Consider the following 21,687-nt stretch of genomic DNA (forward strand, 5'->3'; position numbering starts at 1 on the left):
GACGCCCTGCCGGCGGCGTGGCCCACCCCGGCCCCGCAGGAAACGCCGGTGATCTCCGGCCTCTGAAGCCTGCGCGTCCGACCTCGGACCCAACTTTCCATCCTGGAGTCTGGGAAAATCACTGAAGCTCTGGCCTCGGGTTGCTCACCATAAAAAGGCAGGAAACGCAATACCGACCCCAGTGGGTTAGGGTGGGGATTAAGTACTTTCCGTATTTTTGTAAGAGCGGACAACGCCAGCAGACAAAGAACAATGCTCGGAACCATCACCTAGGATCTTCGCGACCCTAGCTCCCTCGGCGGCTGACTGGGTTGGGGCAGCCGAGGGTCCGGGGGAAAGCTGCAGGCAGACAGCGGTCTGGACAATCTCTAATTAGATCCCCACTCCCCTTTCCTCTTCCGCTGCCCCTGGCCTGACGGAGCGGCCTCCACACGCCAGGGCCACCTTCGCAGCCGGTTCCCGCGTTCTTCCCGGCGCCTACGGAGGCTGCGCAGGCCATGAGGGCGGGAGCCGGAGAGCCCGCCCCGCGTGCGCCCTCTGCTGGCGCCTAACGGTCTCTCTCGCCCGCGTACTCACGCGCCCCAGGCCCCGCCCCCGAGTTGCGGGCACGCGGAGCCGTTGGCGACGCTCCCCGCTCTCCCCCTCCAACCGGGGGGCGGGGCCGCCTCTGTGTCGGGGGAAGAAGGCGGGGACCCGGGATGCCACGCCTCCTGCTGGTCTTCTTTTGAAGCCCCCGACTCTTCACTGCGGGCCAATTGGAGTCCGCCCTGTCCCGAGCGCCGACCAATGAGCGGCGCGCTCGGGCCGCTTCCGGCACAGTTCCTTGCTGGCCCCTTCCCCAGGTTTCCCCGCGACGGGCGGGGCGCGGGAGCGGGCGAGGGCCGCGGTGACGCGCAGCGGGCCGGGAGCCAATAGAGGGCGGGCTCGGCGCTGATGGACGGGGCTAGCGGCCAGTGGCGAGGCGCTGGCCGCACTTCCCGTCGGGGAGAGAGTGTAATATGGCGAAGACCTACGATTACCTGTTCAAGCTGCTGCTGATCGGGGACTCGGGGGTGGGGAAGACCTGTGTCCTGTTCCGCTTCTCCGAGGACGCCTTCAACTCAACTTTCATCTCCACCATAGGTAGCGGGGCCGGGGAGCGGCCGGGGACGCCGGAGGCCCGGGCCGGGCGCGCCCCTGAAGGGCTGGGGCTGAGGGAGCGGCTGGGCCGGACGGATCCAGGGATCTGAGAGGGTCGAGGGGACCGGAGGGGAGAAGAACAGCCGCCTCCACCGCCTTTCGGGGGTTCCCGGGCTTTGGGGGAGGGGAGGGAACCAAGTGCCCATTTTGCAGATAGGGAGACTGAGGCTCCAGCCCTCAGCTTGCTCCTCAGGTAGTATGTGTCTTGGGCTGGGGTTCTGGCGCCGGTCATCTCGTTCTGTCCACGCAGCAGCCCTCGAAGCTGTTCTTTTGGAGTCTCAACCTTAAAAAAGTAAAACAGGCCTGGGGAGTAGGCCATAGGAAGAGGCCTATGACATCTGACCTTATTAAGCATTTACTGTGTGCTAACCGCTTTATGTGCATTATCACACTCTCCAGTGTTCAGCGTTAAGTGCTCTTATGAGTCCGTTCCACAGATGAGGAATTTTAGGTCCAGGGAGGGATGAGACTCACCCAAGGTCACAGTCTGCAGGTGGCAAAGATGGAATTTGAATTCATGTGGGTCTAACTCCAAAACTCAAGGCTGGACCATCCCAGAGAGATGTGAGTACTTGCCCCCAGGGCAAGCATCGCTGGTCCATCTAAGAACCAGAACTTGTTTTAAACCAACCCTCTCCAGCTCTTTTCCTCTGGCATGTTGAGGGGTTAAGCCCCTCTCCCTGACCCTGTTTCCCCCATGGGTGATTTTCCTCTAGAAGGAATGGTGAGGAGTCCGGAGGCTTTCTCTGCTGGACTTTCCATCACTTGAGGGTGACAGCAGTGGCGAGTGACAGCTGCCTGCCCAAGGACCTGTCATCCCCAAAGAGATGCCAGATAAAAACTTCAGTGAGAAACCAAAATCAGCCGATGCCACAGACAGCCCTGACTTCCCTATCTTGAGGCCCAGGACACCGGTTGTCACTGCAGAACAGCCTTTCCCACAGAGCCAGCCCACATTGTGGTTGAACAGAATTGGCTTGTTGCTTCTCAGTGCTGATACCCACAAAAGTGGAGCTCACTTCTCCCCATGCCACAAAAACGGCCATTGCCCGTGTGAAAACGTTTGACCTGGAAGTAACACCAATCAAGCAAAGTGGCCTGTGAGCTCTGCATTCTTGTTCCAGCCCAGGAGTTGATTCTGAATGGGGAAAACCTAGGGACCAGAATTTGCTTTACCCTTGTGTAACTTGAACCCACTCACCTATCTCCCTGAACCCCATGATGATCTGCTCTTTCCAACCTTGCCCTCCTCTAGGGACTGCACTTACAGTTATACGCCAGATGCAGAATAGAGAGAATTAGACATGCCTGCTTTCCAGCTGCTGTTTGCCCTTGAATAAGCACTTAGTCTCTCTGAGCCCTGTTTCTTCAGTTTAGGAGTAACACTGGCTGCCTTGACCAGTGCCCTGGTTGGTCGAAGATCAGAAATGTACAGTGGATACAGGGTTGTCATCATGGCCAGAGGCTACCTGGAGGAAGCAAGATGGCTCCCTGCAGTGGCAGCATCCCATCCTTGGACACAGATATTTCGGATTCCTCCCCCTTTGCTACCCCAAGGTCAAACTGGGATAACCCTTGCATCTTCACCAATCAGGAAGTGATGTTAACTCCTGGCAGGCTGTGGCTCGCTCTCAACCCAGATCTGTTTCCCAGCATCAGAAACTTCCCATTCAGCACAAGCACTAGTGATATTAGTTCAGGGATTAGACTTTTTTGTTTGGTTCCTAATTCTTGACCAGAAAACCCAGTCTAGCACTTAAGGGCTCTGAGGAGACTGGCCTTCCCTTCCAGACAAAGACATGACTTGGGCAAGGTCACCTGGGAAGGTAGAGGTGGCCCTTGAACCCAGAATCCCTCTCTCCCACCTTGGCATTCTCATTACATTTGTAGTTTTCCTGCAGGCCTCTGTCTTCTAAGAAAATTTAATTCATCCTGACCTTGAAGTAATGGCCTCATAATTCTTAGCCTTGTAAAGTTTACACTTCCTAATTAAATTTGGTGTGTTAATGAAACCCAGGAAGAGGAGAGGACAGAGTAATGCTGTTGGACTTTGCCAATGAAACAGTGTTTATTGATTTTCTATGTCCCTGTGCGTCTGTGACAGGAAGTGGAGGGTGTTTTAGGAAGGAGCATCACTGGGCCTCTTAGTCCTGAACTACAACTGAATGCATAAAGGTGATTCTCTGTTGGCACTAAGTGTACGTCTGGGTTTTCTTTATAGATCAGGGATTAAGTGGCTGTTTGTTTCCTGCTCATGTTTCATTTTGCCAAAGCCTATTCTCATCAGCTCCATCGATCATTTGTGGTGTGAACTTGGCCCCGTGGCTCCTGGAATTGGTTCTTTGCTGCCTGGCTCAGCTTCCACCGCCTCCTCAGGGCCCCATTCACTCATTCCTTTAGGGAGACAGATGGTTTAGCGTCAGAGTGCATCGTAAACCATGCAGCACCACATAGACCCCGTTGCTCTTAGTTCTGTTGCCCTGCCGTCTTTCCCCAACACCTGCCATGTGCCAGCAGGGCTGCCAGGGCCACAGAGATGACTTGGATGAATCAGAGGGAAACAGAAATGCAACAAGGCCTGTAGTCAAGGTGTGTGTGCAGGACTGGGTGATCAGCTTCTAGCAAATACGTAGTTGGCCTCTGCCATGCTGAGTTACTGGAGACACCGCCATGAGTGAGACATCTGAGTCCCTGCCCTCCTGGAGCTTATGTTCTTGTGGGCAAACTTCATGTGCAGGCCAACATTCCCTGTGGCCCCCTGGACACTTTCTGAGGTGGGCAGGGATGGAATTAGCATCCCCATGATCAGTTCTGAGGGGTCAAGCCAGGCTTCAGCCTCATGGCTTCACGAGCAGAGATCTGGGCTATTTGCCCTCCATGCAGGTCGTTCAGAGGGGCAAGTTTATTCCCAGGTTCATGGAGCAAATAAACAAACAAACACTGTCAGGGATAAGTGCATGAAGGAGGAAAAAGATTGGGAGGAGAGAGCTAGGATGGTCAGGAAGGCTCCCCAGAGGAGGTGACTTGAACAGAGACCTGAGTGAATGGCCGGGGGGTGGGGGGCGGTGAGGAGGTGAGGCAGGTGACTGGAAGGCAGCAACCTTGCAAGAACAGAAAGAGCAAAGCAGAGAGCCCCAGGCCGGATCTTGGGGTATTTAGGAAACAGTCACATGAGCCACAGGTGTGGAGAGGTGACCGGGCTGGGCAGAACCTGGGAGTGCACATGCCACCCTTCTCACTTTTTTCTGGGGCCCCGGGGGTGGTGGAAAGCCAGTGGAAACTATTTTGGCTTTTTTTTTTTTAAGTTTTATTGATACACAATTCGTGAACTGCAGAGTTCATCCATTTAAAGCATACAAGTATACAATATACTAAAAAGCTTTTAGTATATTCACAGAGTTGTACAGCCATCACCGCACCCAATTCTAGAACGTTTTTGTTATGACAAAAAGCCCCCAAAAAGAAGTCAACCCCCTGAATCTCCCATTCCCTCTGCAACCTCTGGCAACCACTGATCTCCTGTTTGTCTGGATTTTGCCTGTTCTGGAAAGTTCATACGAATGGGGTCCTACGCTCTGTGACCTTTCCTGTCTGGCTTCTTGCTCTCAGCGTGATGTTCTCAAGGTTCATCCATGTTGCAGCGTGTGTTGGGGCTTTGTTCCTTTTCATGACTCAATAGTAGTATGGATGGGCTCCATTTCGTTCATCCATCCATTGGCAGACACCCTAAAAGGTTTGGAACAGAGGTTAGCTTTGTGACATGATTGAATGTGGTTTGGAAAGCCTGGGAGGGGACCGAGGGGGTAGGAGCCTGGAGAATAGCTGAAGAGGCTGAGGGGTCACCCTGGTCTTGGGGAAAAGGGACAAGAGGGGCAGGAAAGCTTCTTGGAAGGTAACCTTCCAGCATGGCCTGAGAGAGTGAGTTTGTTGGGCTGACAGGTGTGTGGGGTGGGGACCGCCGACAGAGAAGGAACAGCAGGTGGGAAAGCTAGAGGCCTGGAGGCCATGGGAGCAATATCTTGGGGTGTCATGGGGCTCCATGCCCTGTGTGCCCGAAGGGCCTGGTGCGGGGTGGCCGGAAGCATGGGGCTCTGGCCAGCAAAGCGTCCTATAGAGGCTCAGCCCCAGAGGCGGCCCTGTGGGGAGAGGGAATAGAACAAGGCTTTGGCACCTGAAGTACCTGGGTTTGCCTGCCAGCTCTGAACCTCAGCCTCCCCTTCCATGAAAGGAGAAAGTTCTCCAGGTGCCTCCAGATCTGTTGTGGGAGATTCCGAGATCCCACATGCCCGGTGCCAGACGGGTGCTGCGGAAGCCATGGACGCCGTTACCCACCCAGGCTGGCAGTGCCCGCCTCGGATGCAGCTTGGGAAATGGGCTGATGGTGACATGCCTTTTTTTCTTTTCTTTTAGGAATTGACTTTAAAATTAGGACCATAGAACTCGATGGCAAGAGAATTAAGCTACAGATATGGTAAGCGTCATTGCCACCTTCACCCATGAGTGCTTTGAGCCAGAAACCCTGGTACCTCTTTCCCCCTTCCCGTGACCATGGCCTCCATCTCTTTGCGCCCTGCCGTACAAATCAGGCTTTTCTTCAGAAACCTCAGGGACTGTGCTCTGCTGGTTACTGGGCCCTGGAGTCTGTGTCAGCACCTTCTGGGGACAGAGCTGCCAGTCCTGGTTAGCTCAGCATTCGGATGTGGGCACAGCTGATTCTGGGCTTCTCGGTGGCCTACTTCCATTAAACTTGGAGAGTGCTCTCTGTGCCCAGGCAGCGGTGAAGGCTGCAGGGCAGCGAAATTCCCCAGCCCAGCGTTTCCTCTTTGAGCCTATCAGGTCACTGAAGGAGGCCAGACATCATTTCCTCTTTTCTGTCCTGGGGCAGCCCAGGCCTTACTTCTCTAACACACAGACCCGAAACCCCCGAACCAAAAATAGACTGACGCCCAGGCCCAATGGTGAGACCCATGACCATCCCACTGACCTGGGGCCGATTTCTCACGATTTTTAAATTAGAAGCATAGTGAGTCCCTGTTACTGACGCTGACTGTGGTCTGTAGCCCGTGGCGCCAGGAAGGCTGAGCTTAACCGGTCAGATGGAGGGGAGTTCCCTCCCCATAGCCACGTCACTGACAGGGAAGTATGTGCCCTGAGCAGAGTTAGAGAGAAGTCCTGTTTGAGAGGGTGGTGCAGTCTCTCGGCCCCAGCTAGCCCCTGTGGTGGGAGGGGTGCCCTGTGATGGGCCACAGAGCTACCCTCCCTGCAGCCTGTCTCCCTCACCCAGCATCAGAGCGCGGGCATTGCCCTGCTTGCCAAGTATGTCCCCTCGGCTTCCGTGGCATTCGCCTTGGACTCGATCAGACTCCAGAGTCCCAAACCTGGATGAGGCCTAACCCTTGTCTGTTGGGAATCAGGCAGTTGCTGGCTGCCTCCAGAAGTGCCTCTACCTGCCACACATGGCTCCCAGCAGCCTCTGTGCCCGAAGTCCAAAGTGACACTGGGACAGGAGGTAGAAGTTTCGCTTTCCTCTTCCCCTCTCTTCCATCTTCTGCTCTTAGCAGTCTCCTCGGGGTTAACGACTTTCGTAACTTTTTTAGACTAGGGCCATGGTTGGAAATAAAATGACTGTCCATAACCACGGATGTCACCTGCTGTTGGCATCAGAAAGTGAACAGAGGCCCAAGTGAGGCACTTCTGTGCGGTCCAGACAGAGAGCCCTCGGCAGGGGAGGAAGCGGGTGCAGGGTCATGAAAGGAACCATGGGTCTAGAGACAAAAGACTTGGGTCTTGCCCTGGCTCTGCCACCAATCTGTAAAGTCCCCTTTATCCCAAACACTGAATACCTCCCATGCCAGGAGCGGGGCTGGGCGTAGCGTGTCTCAGCCTGGTGTCACCTCTGTCCCGATGACAGAGGGCTTTCTCCCTGGCCTCCACCAAAACAGCAAGTGTAGAAGTGCTTCTGGGCACCCCTGAGGTTGCCCAGCCCAGCCGTCCTGCCGTGTAGCCAAGCCTTTCCAGACCCTTGTGGCCCTGGAGTTTCACAGATAATATCTGACTTGCCTCTTTGGTGACCCAGAAACTCTGGGGAGAAGCCCCAGGAACCAGAGGAGTCACGGGGGGCATAAGACATGACTTTACGCCCAACAGGACACCTCTTGAATCACCGTTTCCTTCTCTGTAGGAATAGGGAGAATGGAGGTGCTGCCCCATGGCAGGACGGTGAATTAGGAAATGACTCGTGAGAAAGCAGAATGTCCATCCTGGGAAAATGTCCCCTGCTGCCACTGTAATGGTTATTGATGTTCGCCATCACCGGTATCCCTTCTTCTCCTTTAGGGACACAGCTGGTCAGGAACGGTTTCGGACGATCACAACAGCCTACTACAGGGGCGCAATGGTATGGATTGGTTTTTGCTTCCTTTTCTTTGTTTTTCTTTCTTTTTTTTTTTTTTTGTCAAAATGAACATCACCATCTTGAATACCAAAGCCTGGACGTTTCTGGGGAGCCCACGCTCAGGCGTCTTAGGGGTCCTCGGTCCCAGGTTAGTTTCAGGAGAAGGCAGTGTGCCCTGCCCCCACGTACATCCCCTTCTGCTTTAGAGACAATGCAGGGTTTAAGGAAACCTAATTCTTCGGGGATGAGGGAGACCCAGGAAGCCGGTTCTTCCAGGTGAGGTCAGTGAAATTGGAGATGGCATGCCCCAACACTTAGGAGTGTTCACGTGGCCCACGTAGTCTCTATGGAATCTGCACCCAAAGACTTGAAGATTATCCAGGACCTGACTTGCTCTGGGCTTTTGGCCGTTAGATTTGTCACCTGGGCCAGAGGTGGGGTGCTGTGATAGGAAGACTTGCTCCTCATCCCTCCAGTACTTCTACTGAGCACCTTCTCAAGGCCAGGCCTGAGGTAGACATAGAGGAGGACCAGGAATGGGCTGAGTTCCTGCCCTCGAGGGCCTTGAGGAGGGCAGCTGCTGGGCAAGGGTTGCTTGACTTATGGAGTCTGCACGCCGGCGTCTTCTATTCACGCTGGCCTCTGCTGTTGTGTGGTGGACAGTGCGGCTGCTGAAACCGCCACCGAGTTATCCCACAAGTGGCTTCTGTTCAGTTTCTCCAAGAGGCCCTGGGAAAGGGCCCCTAGGAGGCAATTTTGAGGGGTCCGGCCATGGCCATGGTTGTGGCAGGCTACAAGTCTGCCATGCGTCCTCTCGGGTTCATGGCTGGGATTTAGGATTGCGGAGGCTCTCTCACACCTTTGAGGTTTTGTCACATGTCCTCCCCATGATCCCCACCTCCCACCCCAGCACCGACAGCCTGTGTTCTTACTCTGCAGACTCAGACAGCTTCAGAGACGTCTTAGCCAGCGCCAGAGGTCACGGGTGCAGGGCTGTGCCCTTGGCAGGGTAGCCTGAGGGAATAGAGTAAGCCAGGCTGGGGCAGGACAGCTGACCCCATTGGACCGCAGAGGTGGCCCTCAGCATTGCTTGGTCCCGAGGAGGGCCCAGGGACGTTCCTGACAAGGGCTGGTGTGATCAGCTTCTTCAGAGTTAGCCTTGCCTGGGCTTCAGTCTTAAAGGTCTTTTCTGTGTGCCTCAATTTCCCTTGTATCAAACAAGGATATTTGCCCTGCTCGGTGATGGCAACAAGATCATGGGGACCCCTGGACTGTCCCGTGGGTGCTCACGCATTGGTTATAGAACCTCAGGGGCCTCAGTGCTGCCCAGCCCCTTGCTCCAAGCTGGCCCCCCACCAGAACGCAGAAGGGTGTCAGCATCAGGCCATCCAGGGGTTCAGGCCTCAGTTGTGCCCTTTACTCTCAAATGGGACGGGAGACGGGCCTAGCCATCCCCCCACCTCAAGGTCCTTGTCTGTATAGTGGGGGTGGTGGCACCCATGTGACCAGGACCTGGGGCTTCACCTACTGCAGTAGGTGCCAGACGAGAGGTCATCCTGGAGTGCCCAGAGGTGACTCGGGCCGGGGGGAGGGTGGCGGGGGTGGGGAGGCTGAGCACGGCAGAGGAGGGGCGTGAGGGGGAGCCCAGTGGGCGCTGGGCCCATGGAGCACAGCATGCAGGGCAGGGAGCTGTGGGACATGAGGCTGGGAGGTCAGCAACACCTCACGGGCTGCCGGGTGTGGGCCAGACTTACCCTGCTGGCCCTGGGGTGGTGGGAGCTGGTCTGGAGGGTGAAGGGTCCCCTCAGTGGCTCAGTAGAAAGGACGAGAGCCTGGGAGACTGGGGAGGAGCTGGTGCTGCAGTCCAGCAGAAGGGGGTATGGGACCCAGGGTGGAGTAGAGGCAGTTAGTGGGAGGGGTGTCCTGTTGGGGCCAGTCCCAGCGCCCCCACCTTGCTGGGGGGCCTCCCCTGCAGCTCGCAGCTTATCCAGCTCGCTTGTCGCTCCCTCCGCTCAGGGCATCATGCTGGTCTATGACATCACCAATGAGAAGTCCTTTGACAACATCCGGAACTGGATTCGGAACATTGAGGAGGTAAGGCTCATAACCTCTCCCGTGGCACAGGAACTTCATACATGTCTCTTCTCAGTCCTCACCCCAGAGCTGCCTGGTCACGGATTAGATCACTGAGATCCCTAGAAGTCACTTGCCAAGAACCCTGTAGCTAGGAAAATACCTGGGATGAGGACTAGAAGCCAGGCAGCTGACCCTGGAGACATGGGCCTGGCCTCATCACAGGGAGGCCCCAAGAGCCCATTTCCCCAGCGGGGCTGTTGGGTCTGGGCAGTGTCTCAGTCATGAGAGAAGGGATATCCGAGTTCTTGATCACCGTGAGCATTTGGTGCTATCTAGAAAAGGAAGGTTCTAGAATAGGTGTGACCCTTGTGTTGGGTAGACGTGGTCGGAAGGCATTTCAGTTTGTACTGAGTTCCAGCAGAGAAGGGTGTGAGCTGGTCTGAGCTACCTGTGTTCAGGCCAGCAGCTCTTTGACTACAGCTGGCCTGGAGGGAAGACCTGGAACCAAGGAGGGAAAAGAAGGCAGCTAGCCCCACCTCCCAGTCCCAAAGCTGGTGTCCTCGCCTTCCAGCTGTCACCTGCCAAGCCTTCTTGGACGATGGCACTTATGGCTCTTGATGACTCATCAGTGGGGTTTCGGGTCGGAGGTGCAGCCAGAGGACTTCAACCATCCATAAAGCCACGACCAAAGGTCCCGTTACCACTGGCGTCTGTGAGCAGTGGCACCGGGCCGCCTTCCTGACGGCTCCACACTGGCTGGCTGGAGGCGGGGCCCTGGCGCAGGACAAGGAACCGCTCCCATTGGTCTTTGTGGAAATTCAGTGTTCCAGCCAAGAGGGGGCCTTGCGGTTAACAGGAAGTTGGGCAGGGAGCGGGGCAGCATGTCTCACCAAGACCAGACCTGAGCTACACAAAGAAGGCCCTTTTCCATACCCCAGTCCCTCGGGAGGCACTGTCTCCTCCACTGGGGCCTGGGGAAAATTGGAGGAAGAGTCCTGGTCAGGCACGGCATGGGGGGTGGGGAGGGCAGTTGTCAGAGCACCAGGGGACAGGGAAGCACCCAGGGCTGGCTGAGGTGGGGGGGCGCCCCAAGCAGGTGTTGCCCACTTCAGAGCCTAAACAGAGAGAGCTGGAGTGGGGCAGAAGGTCCTAGGACAGCAGCTGGGGCCTCCGCCGGAGGAGCCAGAGAGGGAGGGAGGCAAGCAGAGGGGAATGGCCGGCCTCGCTTGCCTCCCGTAGGCCGGGCCCTGCCAGGAGCCCAGGGATGGCCTCGGAACCTGGGTGATGACACGGCCCATAGAGAAGCTGTCCTCAGCAGCCAGAAGGCACGTGCTTGGTCAGAGTACTAGTCAGACCTGGACTCTGCCCTTGTATTGGCTGTGTGACATGGGACAGGCCACTCAGCCTCTCTGAGCTTCAGCTTGTCGCCGGTACAAGGGTGTGCTAGCAGTCTTGGCCCACCACCCTCATTTCAGGACAGACTGCGTGTTGGCCTGTAGTCCCATCTGACCTCTCACCCCCCCGTCTGCCCCTCCACCCCAGCATGCTTCTGCAGATGTCGAAAAGATGATACTCGGGAACAAGTGTGATGTGAACGACAAGAGACAAGTTTCCAAGGAACGGGGAGAAAAGGTGGGCACGGCAGCCAGCTTGGACCTGGCGCCTCATGGCAGAGGGACCTCGGGGTTTTAGGGTTCTCTGCATGGAGACCTGTTCTGGCCCAAAGGGTCCCCAGTTGCTCACTGATGGAGTGGGGGCGACTCCTTCACCGTCTTTCTGAGCATATACTGACCCGCCATCCTGGCTTGTGTAAAACTCGGGGTCTGGGACTCAGGACTTCGCCAGGCAAAGCGGGACACATTGGTTGCACCGGTGGGGTGCTTTCTTTGGGAAGAGAGGGGGGAAAGCACTCACCTGGCTGGGGTTCTGTCTAAAGACTGAAAGGGCGAGGGCTTCTGGGGTGTGCGCTCTGTGCCCCCAGAAGGCATCTGGTGGGAACCTGCTGAGACCACAGGGAGCAGAGGACAGAGCTGTGGTTTGAGCCGGGCCCCTCCATCTTCCTGCCAGAGACATTCACCCATTCACCACCTACTGTCCACAGGGGGCTTGAGGGAGCAGCCCAGGAAGTCACATCCATGGCCTGAGAGCCCCCCCACAGCTTCCTTGCTCCCCACTTGGTGGTTTGTGGGGTTCAGGGGTGCCTGGTGGCTGAGGTGGACATGTGTGTCTCCCTTCCTCACAGCTGGCCCTGGACTACGGAATCAAGTTCATGGAGACCAGTGCGAAGGCCAACATCAATGTGGAGAATGTGAGTCCCGGGCCCATGGCATGGACCCCTCCAGGCTGAGGAATAGGCTGCACCCTCTGGGGAGGCTCTGACCTCAGGCTCTGGGCTCCTTTATCAGCCAGCTGGCCCGGAGGCACTTTTCGGACAGTGCCATGTCCCAGGACCTTTGGGGGAACCGCTGCTGTGTTGTGACATCAGCAGGTGCGGGCCCCAGCTGGCCCCCCAGGACATTACCTCAGTGGCTCTTGGGCAGCCCTGGGCAGCAGGCACGGTTTTGCAGATGGAGAAACTGAGCCTCGGACAGACCTAGCTGACTGGTGCCCAGGCCTGGCTCCAAGTTTGTGCTCTTGGCCATGCCACCCTCAGACAGGCCCTGGTCACAGCCCAGATGGAGCAGGGAGCCCTGGCTAAGCTTTGGCCCACGTCACCCTTTCTTCTCCATGGGCATGCAGGCCTCGCAGCTAACCCGCCCACCTCTGTCCCACCGCCCCGGTGATCTTCCTACAGTGGGTCTCCCCTGTCACTGCTGAGCTCAACCCAGTACACCTGGCACAGAAGGCCCTCCCTGACCAGCCCCAGCACCCTCCATGCCACGCCACCTGTGTGGCACCCTCCTTGTACCCCCTTCTCCCTCAGAGCCCTGCCCAAGTGAGCCTTCCCCGGGGAAGCCTCTTGTCCCTCAGACCCGTAGGCCCCTCCCCCTTTGGGTTTCCTTAGCACCCCAGGTCACCCTCTACAATAGAACTTCCCACATCATGTGGCCCCCAAAAGAGCCTGGGTTGAGCCTTTGTCAAGCATGGGGAGAGAAACCTTTCACCCAGTACCAGCCTTTCCAGGCCTCCCTGCTGGCAGGGAAATGAAGCTTATTGGGCTAAGAATGGCTTTCTCTCTGCCCCGACCATCAGAAGCAGGGGTGAAACTGGACAGAACATAGGAGTTGGGGATAGAAAGCTAGGTCGTCCTCCTGGATCCTTCTAGCTCTGTCAATTAGGCACTGTGTGCCTTCAGACAAGTCACTCACCCCTTTGAACCTGAGTGTCCTTTCTGTCCAGTCATGGTGTCCCCTCATCCCAGGTCATTGGCCCAGGGGAGGTGGTAGTCCAGGTTGGCAGGAGTAGCCCGGTAGCAGCAGGAGATGGGGCTGGGCAGGGGACACCCACACCCGGGGAGCTGCCCCCCTGCCCACCCCACGGTCCCACCACTTCTGCATGGGGGGTGGCCCAGAACCAACAAGCCCCTCTCTGTCCCCTGCTCCAGGGGCACTAATGACATGTTTATTCCACAGGCATTTTTCACTCTCGCCAGAGACATCAAAGCAAAAATGGACAAAAAATTGGTGAGTGTATGTCCTTTTTTTCTTTTTTTTTTGAAGGTTTTATTTATTTATTTGACAGAGATCACAAGTAGGCAGAGAGGCAGGCAGAGAGAGAGGAGGAAGCAGGCTCCCTGCTGAGCAGAGAGCCTGATGCGGGGCTCGATCCCAGGACCCTGAGATCATGACCTGAGCCAAAGGCAGAGGCTTAACCCACTGAGCCACTCAGGCACCCCAAGTGTATGTCCTTTTTGAATCCTTGCTCCGGTCCTTGTTGGAGCCAGCCGTCCTTGGCTTCAGTGCTGTGATGCATCCCCAGGGCAGATCCTGCTTGTCGGGGCCCAGCCAGACCCAGCAGGGCATCTCTGGAAGAGGGGCAAGGGGTAGTGGGAGAGGTTTGGGCCCTCGCACCCAGAGGCACTGCTTTGTTCCATCCTTCTTATGTGGCTCGGAGCTGCTCCATGCCCAGTGCTGCCCGCTGAGCACACAGGCTGGCAGGAAACACACAGCCCCTTCCATCCTGCCTGGGAGATGGCATGCATAAGGAGAGAGCCTCCTGCAGAAAAGCCGCACGCAGGCCCAGAACCACAGCCCACCCCGGGATGAGTCTGCCAGCAGGGCTGTGTCTGACAGCCACCGGCTCTCCATCTCCAGTCCACCTCCAATGCTATAGGTCGGGACAGCTCTGTGACCTTCAGTGTGTCCCAGGGCCCTGGGGCCTCGGAGGGGTCCTGCCTGGATCCCTCCCCATCCACCCTTTTGTTCGTTTTCTGGCTTTCTTGCTTCATAGTCCCAGGCGCTAGTATTTTTAGTGCCGCCTTTGGTCGTGTCTACACAGTTGGCTGTACTTCGGGCATGTTGAGCACCTAAAGGCTGCTGAGAGTGTTGCCCCAGAGTCTCCAGCCCCTCTTTGGCCCCTCTTTCCTGGCCCTTTCCCACCTTTCATCGTCGGATACGAGAGCGTAAAGCCGTCTGTCACTTGAGTCACATCTGGTCACATAAGAGGTCACATATGACACAAAACACCGCTCAGGTAGTTCACATCTGATTTAAGATGTGCGTTCGTAATTCTCAGCAGCCGTGAATGGAATCATAAGGAATAGGATTGATTAGTAGCAGCCCCTTGGCCGAAACAAGAAGCCGTCCTTGTGCACAGATACACTGACCAGCAACAGCTTGTCGTTTTCCTACCCTTTCTTTCCTCTTCAGTGTGACGTAAAATTGTGATTCTTGGTGATCTCTCTTGACGCTTCCGCCCTGGCAGTTACACTAAGCGTGTGGTGATGCTCTGCTTTCCGTGGCCTGTAGGTGGCCTCCGGACGTGCTGTATGAAGATGGTGTGCAGCCGTTGTCCTTGCGTTTCCTCTTTCTCTGAACTGGATTGCAAATCACAGACAGTTAAATTCCTACTCATTTCCTAACACCTTTGTTTACATTCAGAGTCACAGCCCCAGACCACTTCCGCTCTGCCTTTTCTTTTTAATTGAAATGTAATTGACATGTAACATCGCGCAAGTTTGGGTTCCCGTAATTATCATTCCTTCTTTGTGTTGAGAACAATTAAGATCGAGTCTCTTAGCAACTCTGAAGTTTATAACACGGTGCAGTAGAGTCAACAGAGTACTGTTGACTGTAATCACTGTGCAGTGGTTAGCTCTCCAGAACCTGTTTATCTCCGAGCTGCAAGTTCCTGTCTGTCACATCAGGGATGCGGCCAGCTCTGCCCACCCCTGTCTTCTCTCTTGAGAGCATCATAGAAAGCCATGCTCGGCCCCAACCACCCTGCTGGCAGACCTCTGGGCCTCTCCTGCTCTGCGCAACCCAGCACTCTTCGCTGCACTGAGAGCAAACTCCGCACTGCCCAGGCCGCTGCTACCCTCTCCGCCTTCTCACCCTGCTGCTTCCCTGTCGTCTGATGCAGCCACACGGGCCCTTTCCTGTTCCTTGAACCCCTCACGTTCCTTTGAACTTTCCCCTCCACCTGGGGCGCTCCCCTCTTGCACCAGCATCCTGGGGCTCCCGTAGCAAATTCCCGTAACACTTTCAGCAGCATCCAAAATGCACGTGTGTAAAAGTTCTGGAGGTCACCGGTCGGAAACAGATCTCAGCAGACTAAGATCAAGGTGTCGGCAGGGGTGCCCTCATCCCTGGAGGCCCCAGGGGAGAACTCGCCTCGTCCCGCTCCTGGAGGCCATTCCTTGTCTTGTGAGCCCTTCCTGCATCTTCCGAGCCACTCAGCATCTCTCTGACCCTGCTTCCTCCGTCCCCATTCTCTCCACCGCTGCTGGGAATTTGCTTTGCTCTCAGAGTTCCATGCCCCCTGCCCCCAGGTGATCCAGGCTGTACTCTCAGCTCAGTCACATGTGCAGAGTCCCTCCTGCCATGTCAGATTTCCTTCTGCACAAGTTCCAGGGACGAGGGTGTGGACATCTTGGGGGTAGTTACTCCGCCGACCACAATTGTGCCCCTGGACTGTCCCTGGCCTCACTTCACGAGGCCTCTGTTCAGACACCACCATCGAAACGCTTCTCCACCTTCTGCCTGTCCTGTCGCTCATTACTCACTGCTGTGGGAAATCACTGCTTTTTTGTTGACCCGTATGATTTGTCTGCCCTATACAATGTGAGCTCCCCAAGGCTGGACCATTTGCCCACCACTGCATGCCCAGTGCCCACACAAGGATCTAGCACAGCATAGGCCTTGATGGCTACTTGAATAAATTCAGGTTTTACTTAAGAGCAGAAAGATGAGAAGAAATTAGTCAAAGAAAAGGGGACCAAGCCATGCAAACAGGGTAGAATGGGAGAAAATGGGTTCTTCTGGATCACAGGCAGAGGGTTCAGATGCTGGGTGAGGGGTTTAGGGCACTCCCCCTGACAATGGGGGAGTATGGGTGGGTTTCAGTATGGATCGAGTGGACAAGATTAGAGCATAGGGCCTATAATACCAGCTGTGGGGGCAGAAGGTAGACAAGTCAGAGCCTTGGCACAGGGACATGGAGACCAGCCAGGTGTGAGTGGCATAGTGACCTTGAACCCAACTCCCCTCTCCCTGCCCCCCAATCCCAGAGGGCAATCTTTCTGCCGCCCCTGGGCTGCCTCACTGCGAGGGACTCAGCATAGTGGGTAGATGGATTGAAAGGAAGGGGCGGGGGGCAGTGAGCAAATGGGAAATATGTTGAAGGGGTGAATGGGAGAGGGGGTATGGGCAGGCGAATAAGGGATTGAAAGAATGGTTGGTTGGAAAGGAAAGGTAGGTGGCAGATGAGTGGGTCTGAGAAAAGTGAGTGGTCAGTTGGAAGGGACAGTTGGATGGTTGGCTGGTTGGAAAGTGACAGAGTTTGACGAATGGGAGGGGATGGAGGGGTGGATGGACTGGCAGATGGGTGGTTGGTTGGTTCGTTGGCTGGTTGGCTGGTTGGTTAAGAGCCGTAGAGCTGATGCTCAGCCATGACCTCAGAAAACCTTTTGCCATTTCAGGAAGGCAACAGTCCCCAAGGGAGCAACCAGGGAGTCAAAATCACACCAGACCAGCAGAAGAGGAGCAGCTTTTTCCGATGTGTTCTTCTGTGAGGAGCACTGCCTTACTCTGAGCCTCGCTCAGCCGAGCTGACTGTGCCTGTCCTGAGTGAGGCCCTCACTCAGCCGGGGCCCTCCCCCTCCAACATTCCCTGCCGTGCCGCGGCCCCTGGGCCCATGGCCACCAGACACAATTGAGAAATTGTTTATTTTAGTAACTGTCTGATCTTTTTCAACTTTGGAGACAGAATAAGTTAAGAATTTGCGATTTTTCCCTCAATGTCTGCTGAACGGGCCCTCTCGTCGCGTAATCAGAGAGAAAGACGGAGTTGAGGTGTGACCATGAACGTCAGCCAACATGGCGGGCCTCCGCCTCCAGGCCTTTAATCCTCATCTCACTGCAGCACAACTAAAGCCCCACCGGAAAGCCCGTTCACAGCCCCACCACAGAAGCCAGGCCCCCAGAGGCCAGCGAGGGTTCCGGGAGTTCCAGGCCCCACACCCTGAGCAAGGGGACGCATGCCGGGCCCACGAAGCGTCCACCTAGCACATCTGACGCCTACTTTCTCCTCTTCTGTCAGTTTTGGACAAGTGACAAAAACCATTCCCTTTCTTCTCCCCCCCCCCCTCGCCTTCTTCGCAACTGTCAAACCAAACCAAAGGGAAGCACAAATTACGGAAATCCTGAGGAAAGAAGCATGGGGTGGCCCTTCCTGTTCACAGCCAGGTGCTGGTCTGTAGTCCAGCGAGGCCTCGGGCGTGGTCACTGGGCCTCTTGGCATTCCCCATCTGAGCACCGAGGGGACACCACATGGGCCACAGGTGACCCCGAACGCACAACCACACATGGTCCACCTGTGCTTGGGGCATCTGCCTCTTGCCCCCCACCCAAGCGCCCCCCCACGCCTCTTCCCTCCCTTTGTCTCCAAATCGGACATCCTTTCTAGCTGAGATTTTTATTTTTCCAGATCTGTAGTGTCATGAAGTGATTCTGTCTTTGATTTCCAGCGGCAGACCCAGGTGACGGAGCTCGTGCCCACCTCTTGGCCGGGCGGGCTGGGAGCGTGAGGCCGTGCTTGGCCTGGGCCGGGGCACAGGCACCAGACTGAGCGCAGAGCAGTTGAGTTGGTTTTAACTGCCGTCACCTGGCTGTGTTGTGACAGCTCTTCCCTCCTGTGGAGACTGTGCAACTGGGACCAGGTAACCAGGTCGGAGGGGCGTCACCCGGGAGCCTTTCTTTCTCTTTCTGCCCCCCTGTCTTCACTACCCTCCCCCCAAGCTGCTGTCAGTCCAAGCCATTGGCGTTGTAGTTTTTTTCTTTTGTGAATTAAAACCAACATACCAGCAATAGTCGGCTCTCCCCTGAAATCTCTTAACATGCTCTGTTTACATGGATAAATGCACTTACGGAAGACAAATTAAAGCTCATTTTAAAGTTAACGGGGTTTTTTTTTAACAGCTTATCTTATTTCTTGGTTTTAATTTCATCTGTAAAATCAGAGATTGGACCAGATTCAAGTTAATGGATTTTTATGTCCACATGTTCCTGGAGGTACACGGGTATGGCCAGGTGTTGGGTCAGGGGTCCCCGGGAGACCTGTTACTTAAAGCACAGGCTCGGCTGGCAGGGCCTCCACACCTGTTCCACTCTCGCGTGTCTTGGCTCTCGTCTGCTCCTCAGGGTGTGTCGGGTTCGCTCTTACCCCAGGTCTAGACAGGATCAAAGCGCAGGAGGTTGGTTACCCCGAGCTCTGAGGAGATGTAACTGTGACCAAAAGCCTGACTTGGAAGAAGAAGCTTCCCGACCCCTGGCTCTGCCCTCACCACTGCACCCTCCCCCCACCACCCAAGGAGAACAGAGAGGTGTACGCACCCACAGCACCACTGGGGGGCACCATGTCCCCTGTTAAGCCAGCCTGGCCAACCTCAGACCCCACTGTGCCCCCACCGTCCTCTCGTCTGGATCCTTGCTGGCACCTGTTTTGCCACGTCGAGTGCTGGGTTCTGAGCCCCTGTCCTCCCCACAGCACAGCGGCGGGCTGAGAGCCCCAGTCCCCTTGCCAGTCAAATAGGCATGAGCCAGCAAGCTAGTGCATCTCAGACTGGGATGGACGCCCGGTGAGCACTGGGTGATGAGCTGCTGGCCACATCGTGCACATCGTCCGCATTGTTAGCCTCACTATCCGTCTTGCACCCCAAGAGGAAAACCCCCACCTCCCTTCACATCTTGTCTCTCTACAGGGCACAAGTCAGATAAATAGCTCTGGCTCTGAGCTCACAGCATTTGCCCCATGAGGCCCCAGTTTTGTCCCCGTTGCTCCCAACCAGGTCAGGCTGGCGTCCTTGAACTCAGACCTGTGTTAGACCCACCCTTTTCTGCAGTCACTAGGCCTTCGATGCGGTGGCATGCAGAGAAGTGGCTCCTCAGGTCTTGTCCCCTTGAACCAGCAGAGATGACACGACTTCTTATTTTTTTCCATAACATCTTAATTGAGATGTAATTCACACACGGGACCATCCTCCCACAAAACCAAGGTGCAAGTAAGCAGTCTTCAGTGTGCTCCCAGAGTTGCACGACTGTCGCCACAGTCCATTTTGGAATGTTTTTGTCACTGCATCCCCATGAGCAGTCACTCCCCATGCCGCAGCCTCCCACATTCATTAGTCTTTCTGTTTCTGTATTTGTCTGTTCTGGACACTGTGTAAATGAAATCTTACACCGTATGGCCTTTTGGATCAGGCCTCTTCTGCTCCGCGTGGTTCTCTAGATCCATCCTGTTGTGGCGTGTATCGGGGCTGCATTCCTTTTTATGGCTGAGTGATGTTCCGTCGTGTGCACGGACCATGTTCTCTTGATCTGTTCATCTACCAGTGGACGTTCGCTTATTTCCACCTTTTGGGCCCCCAAGCTGCCTGTTTCTCCAGCGTGCCCGGTGTTTTCCTAACCCAAGCCTTTGCCCTAGCTGTTCCCTCTTGTGCAAGCCTTTCCCACGTTGGGGCTCGTGCAATAACCATCTCCCGGTGGACTGCAGGCTCCGGCTGGGCAGGGACAGCGCTGGTTCTATCTGCTCCGTCACCAGCATCTAGCACAGTGCCTCCAGTTGGGGCTCAGCCAATGTTTGTGGAGTGAATGAATTCGTGAATAGAATGAAAGCCTCATAGGACGGTGGGATGGTTGAAAACACATCAAGATCAGCAATGGCAGAGACTCACTGCCCCACCCCTGCCTGTCTGCAGGGCTGAGAGGGCACTGTGGTCCCTGCCCTAGGAGCCACCTCACGTGGGGCCAGGAAAGTCCTACTTGCTAGCTGAGGCCTCCAGTGAAAAGCCCAGAGCTACACCAGAGCGGGATGGGCCTTGCAGTCCCAGATCCATATCCCCCTGCTGGTCCTCTTTCAGAAGTTTCTCTGGGGCCACCTGTCTGCTCACAGTTTTGAGGACTATGGTCACCAAGGGCTGGGGATGATTCTGTTGTGACATTCTCAGGGGAGGACTTCGGTTTGTGTAAGACCATGTCCCCCAAGTGGGTCAAGCTTACTAGGGGGAGCCCTCTGTCGTAGAGCCTCAGGGGGCTGGGCCAGAAGTGGCCTGAGACCCTCCGTGTTTCTGGAGACTGCACCATATGCAAATGAGACCAGGATTTAGAAGGGGCAAGGGTCTCTTGGGCTGGTGCGAGCCCCTCCCCAACAGCGTTGCTCCTTACCATCAGGGCAGGGAACTGACTCACCGGGCTGTGGAGGGCACAGAGGTGACGCAAGTAGCACAAGGTGGCCCAGGCTGTGCAGTCCCGAACCCAGGCTTCTGTGTCCCCAGCCAGGCCCAAAGGCATCAGATTAAGTCACAGTGAAGAGTCCTGATTTTACCCTCAACTGAGCCCCACGCCGCCGGCTTGATGACCGTCACTCCTGCCATCATCCCATGATTAAGGGGGGCCGTAATCATGCCCACTTCACAATTAAGGCAACCGAGCCCCAGGGAGGTTGAGCAAGTCACCCAAGGCTACCCAGTGGGGTGAGTAAGAGGTCAGATCCCACGTGTATCCCGCTTGGGACTTGTGGACCCATAGACTCCAGACCAGGCCACCCCCCACTGACCTTGAGCCTGCAGCGGGAGCTATCTAGACTGGCTGGCCCAGGGTGATAAGCCCCCGGGGGAGGCCCCCAGCTCAGCCACGAGGATCTGGGCTATTTCTGCCTGAAAGGGGAGAAGGAAGTGGTTTGGCCCCTGTGCTGGGGAAGGAGGTGCAGCTGGCTCACATCCGGGCCTGCCTGGTCCGTTAGACATGAGCTTCTACACTCACGGCCTACTGGGGGAGGGGGGGGGAGTAGGGCTCCCTAGCATGTCTTAGTTTTCTAAAATCAGAAGAAAAGAAATGAATACAATAATAACGAATATATAATAATCCAGCCTGGACTAGATGCCAATGCCATCATAAAATATCATTTTAAATGTGGTTTTAGTGGTGTGTTTTGTTACAAAGGAAGTCATAATGTGGCCCCATGTGCATAAGGAGGCCCCAGCCTGTCCAGGTTTGACCCTGCCTCAGGCCTTTGCCTGTGCTCTTCCCTCCACCTATAGCCTTCTCTTTCTGCACCTCACAATCAAGTTAACTCCTACCTGTCCCCAAGCGCCTCTTCCTCCAGATCAGTTTAAACCCCCTCTGGGGTTTTGCAACTCCAGACCCTCCTTCCTCAGAGGCTGTCTGCTTTTTTTTTTTTTTTTTTTTTTAAGATTTCATTTTTATTTATTTGACAGACAGAGATCACAAGCAGACAGAGAGGCAGGCAGAGAGAGAGAGAGGAGGAAGCAGGCTCACCGCTGAGCAGAGAGCCCGATGCGGGGCTCGATCCCAGAACCCTGGGATCACGACCTGAGCCGAAGGCAGAGGCTTCAACCCACTGAGCCACCCAGGCGCCCCGAA

General features: G+C 55.8%; 1 protein-coding gene across 1 annotated transcript; it reads left to right on the plus strand.

Moving 5' to 3' along the window:
* The first annotated feature begins 943 nt into the window (after nt 1-943).
* Nucleotides 944-18,206, plus strand: LOC111144096 (RAB8A, member RAS oncogene family). Its single transcript, XM_022498218.1, has 8 exons — nt 944-1,122; nt 5,590-5,650; nt 7,516-7,576; nt 9,590-9,667; nt 11,192-11,281; nt 11,892-11,957; nt 13,222-13,272; nt 16,728-18,206. Exons 1-8 carry the CDS (start codon nt 999-1,001, stop codon nt 16,818-16,820), a joined length of 624 nt encoding a protein of 207 aa, XP_022353926.1. The 5' UTR covers nt 944-998; the 3' UTR covers nt 16,821-18,206.
* The last annotated feature ends 3,481 nt before the right edge of the window (nt 18,207-21,687 follow it).

The sequence above is a fragment of the Enhydra lutris genome, unplaced genomic scaffold (assembly GCF_002288905.1).
Source record: "Enhydra lutris kenyoni isolate GAN:26980312 unplaced genomic scaffold, ASM228890v2 scaffoldscaffold10, whole genome shotgun sequence".
Classification (NCBI taxonomy): Eukaryota; Metazoa; Chordata; class Mammalia; order Carnivora; family Mustelidae; genus Enhydra; species Enhydra lutris.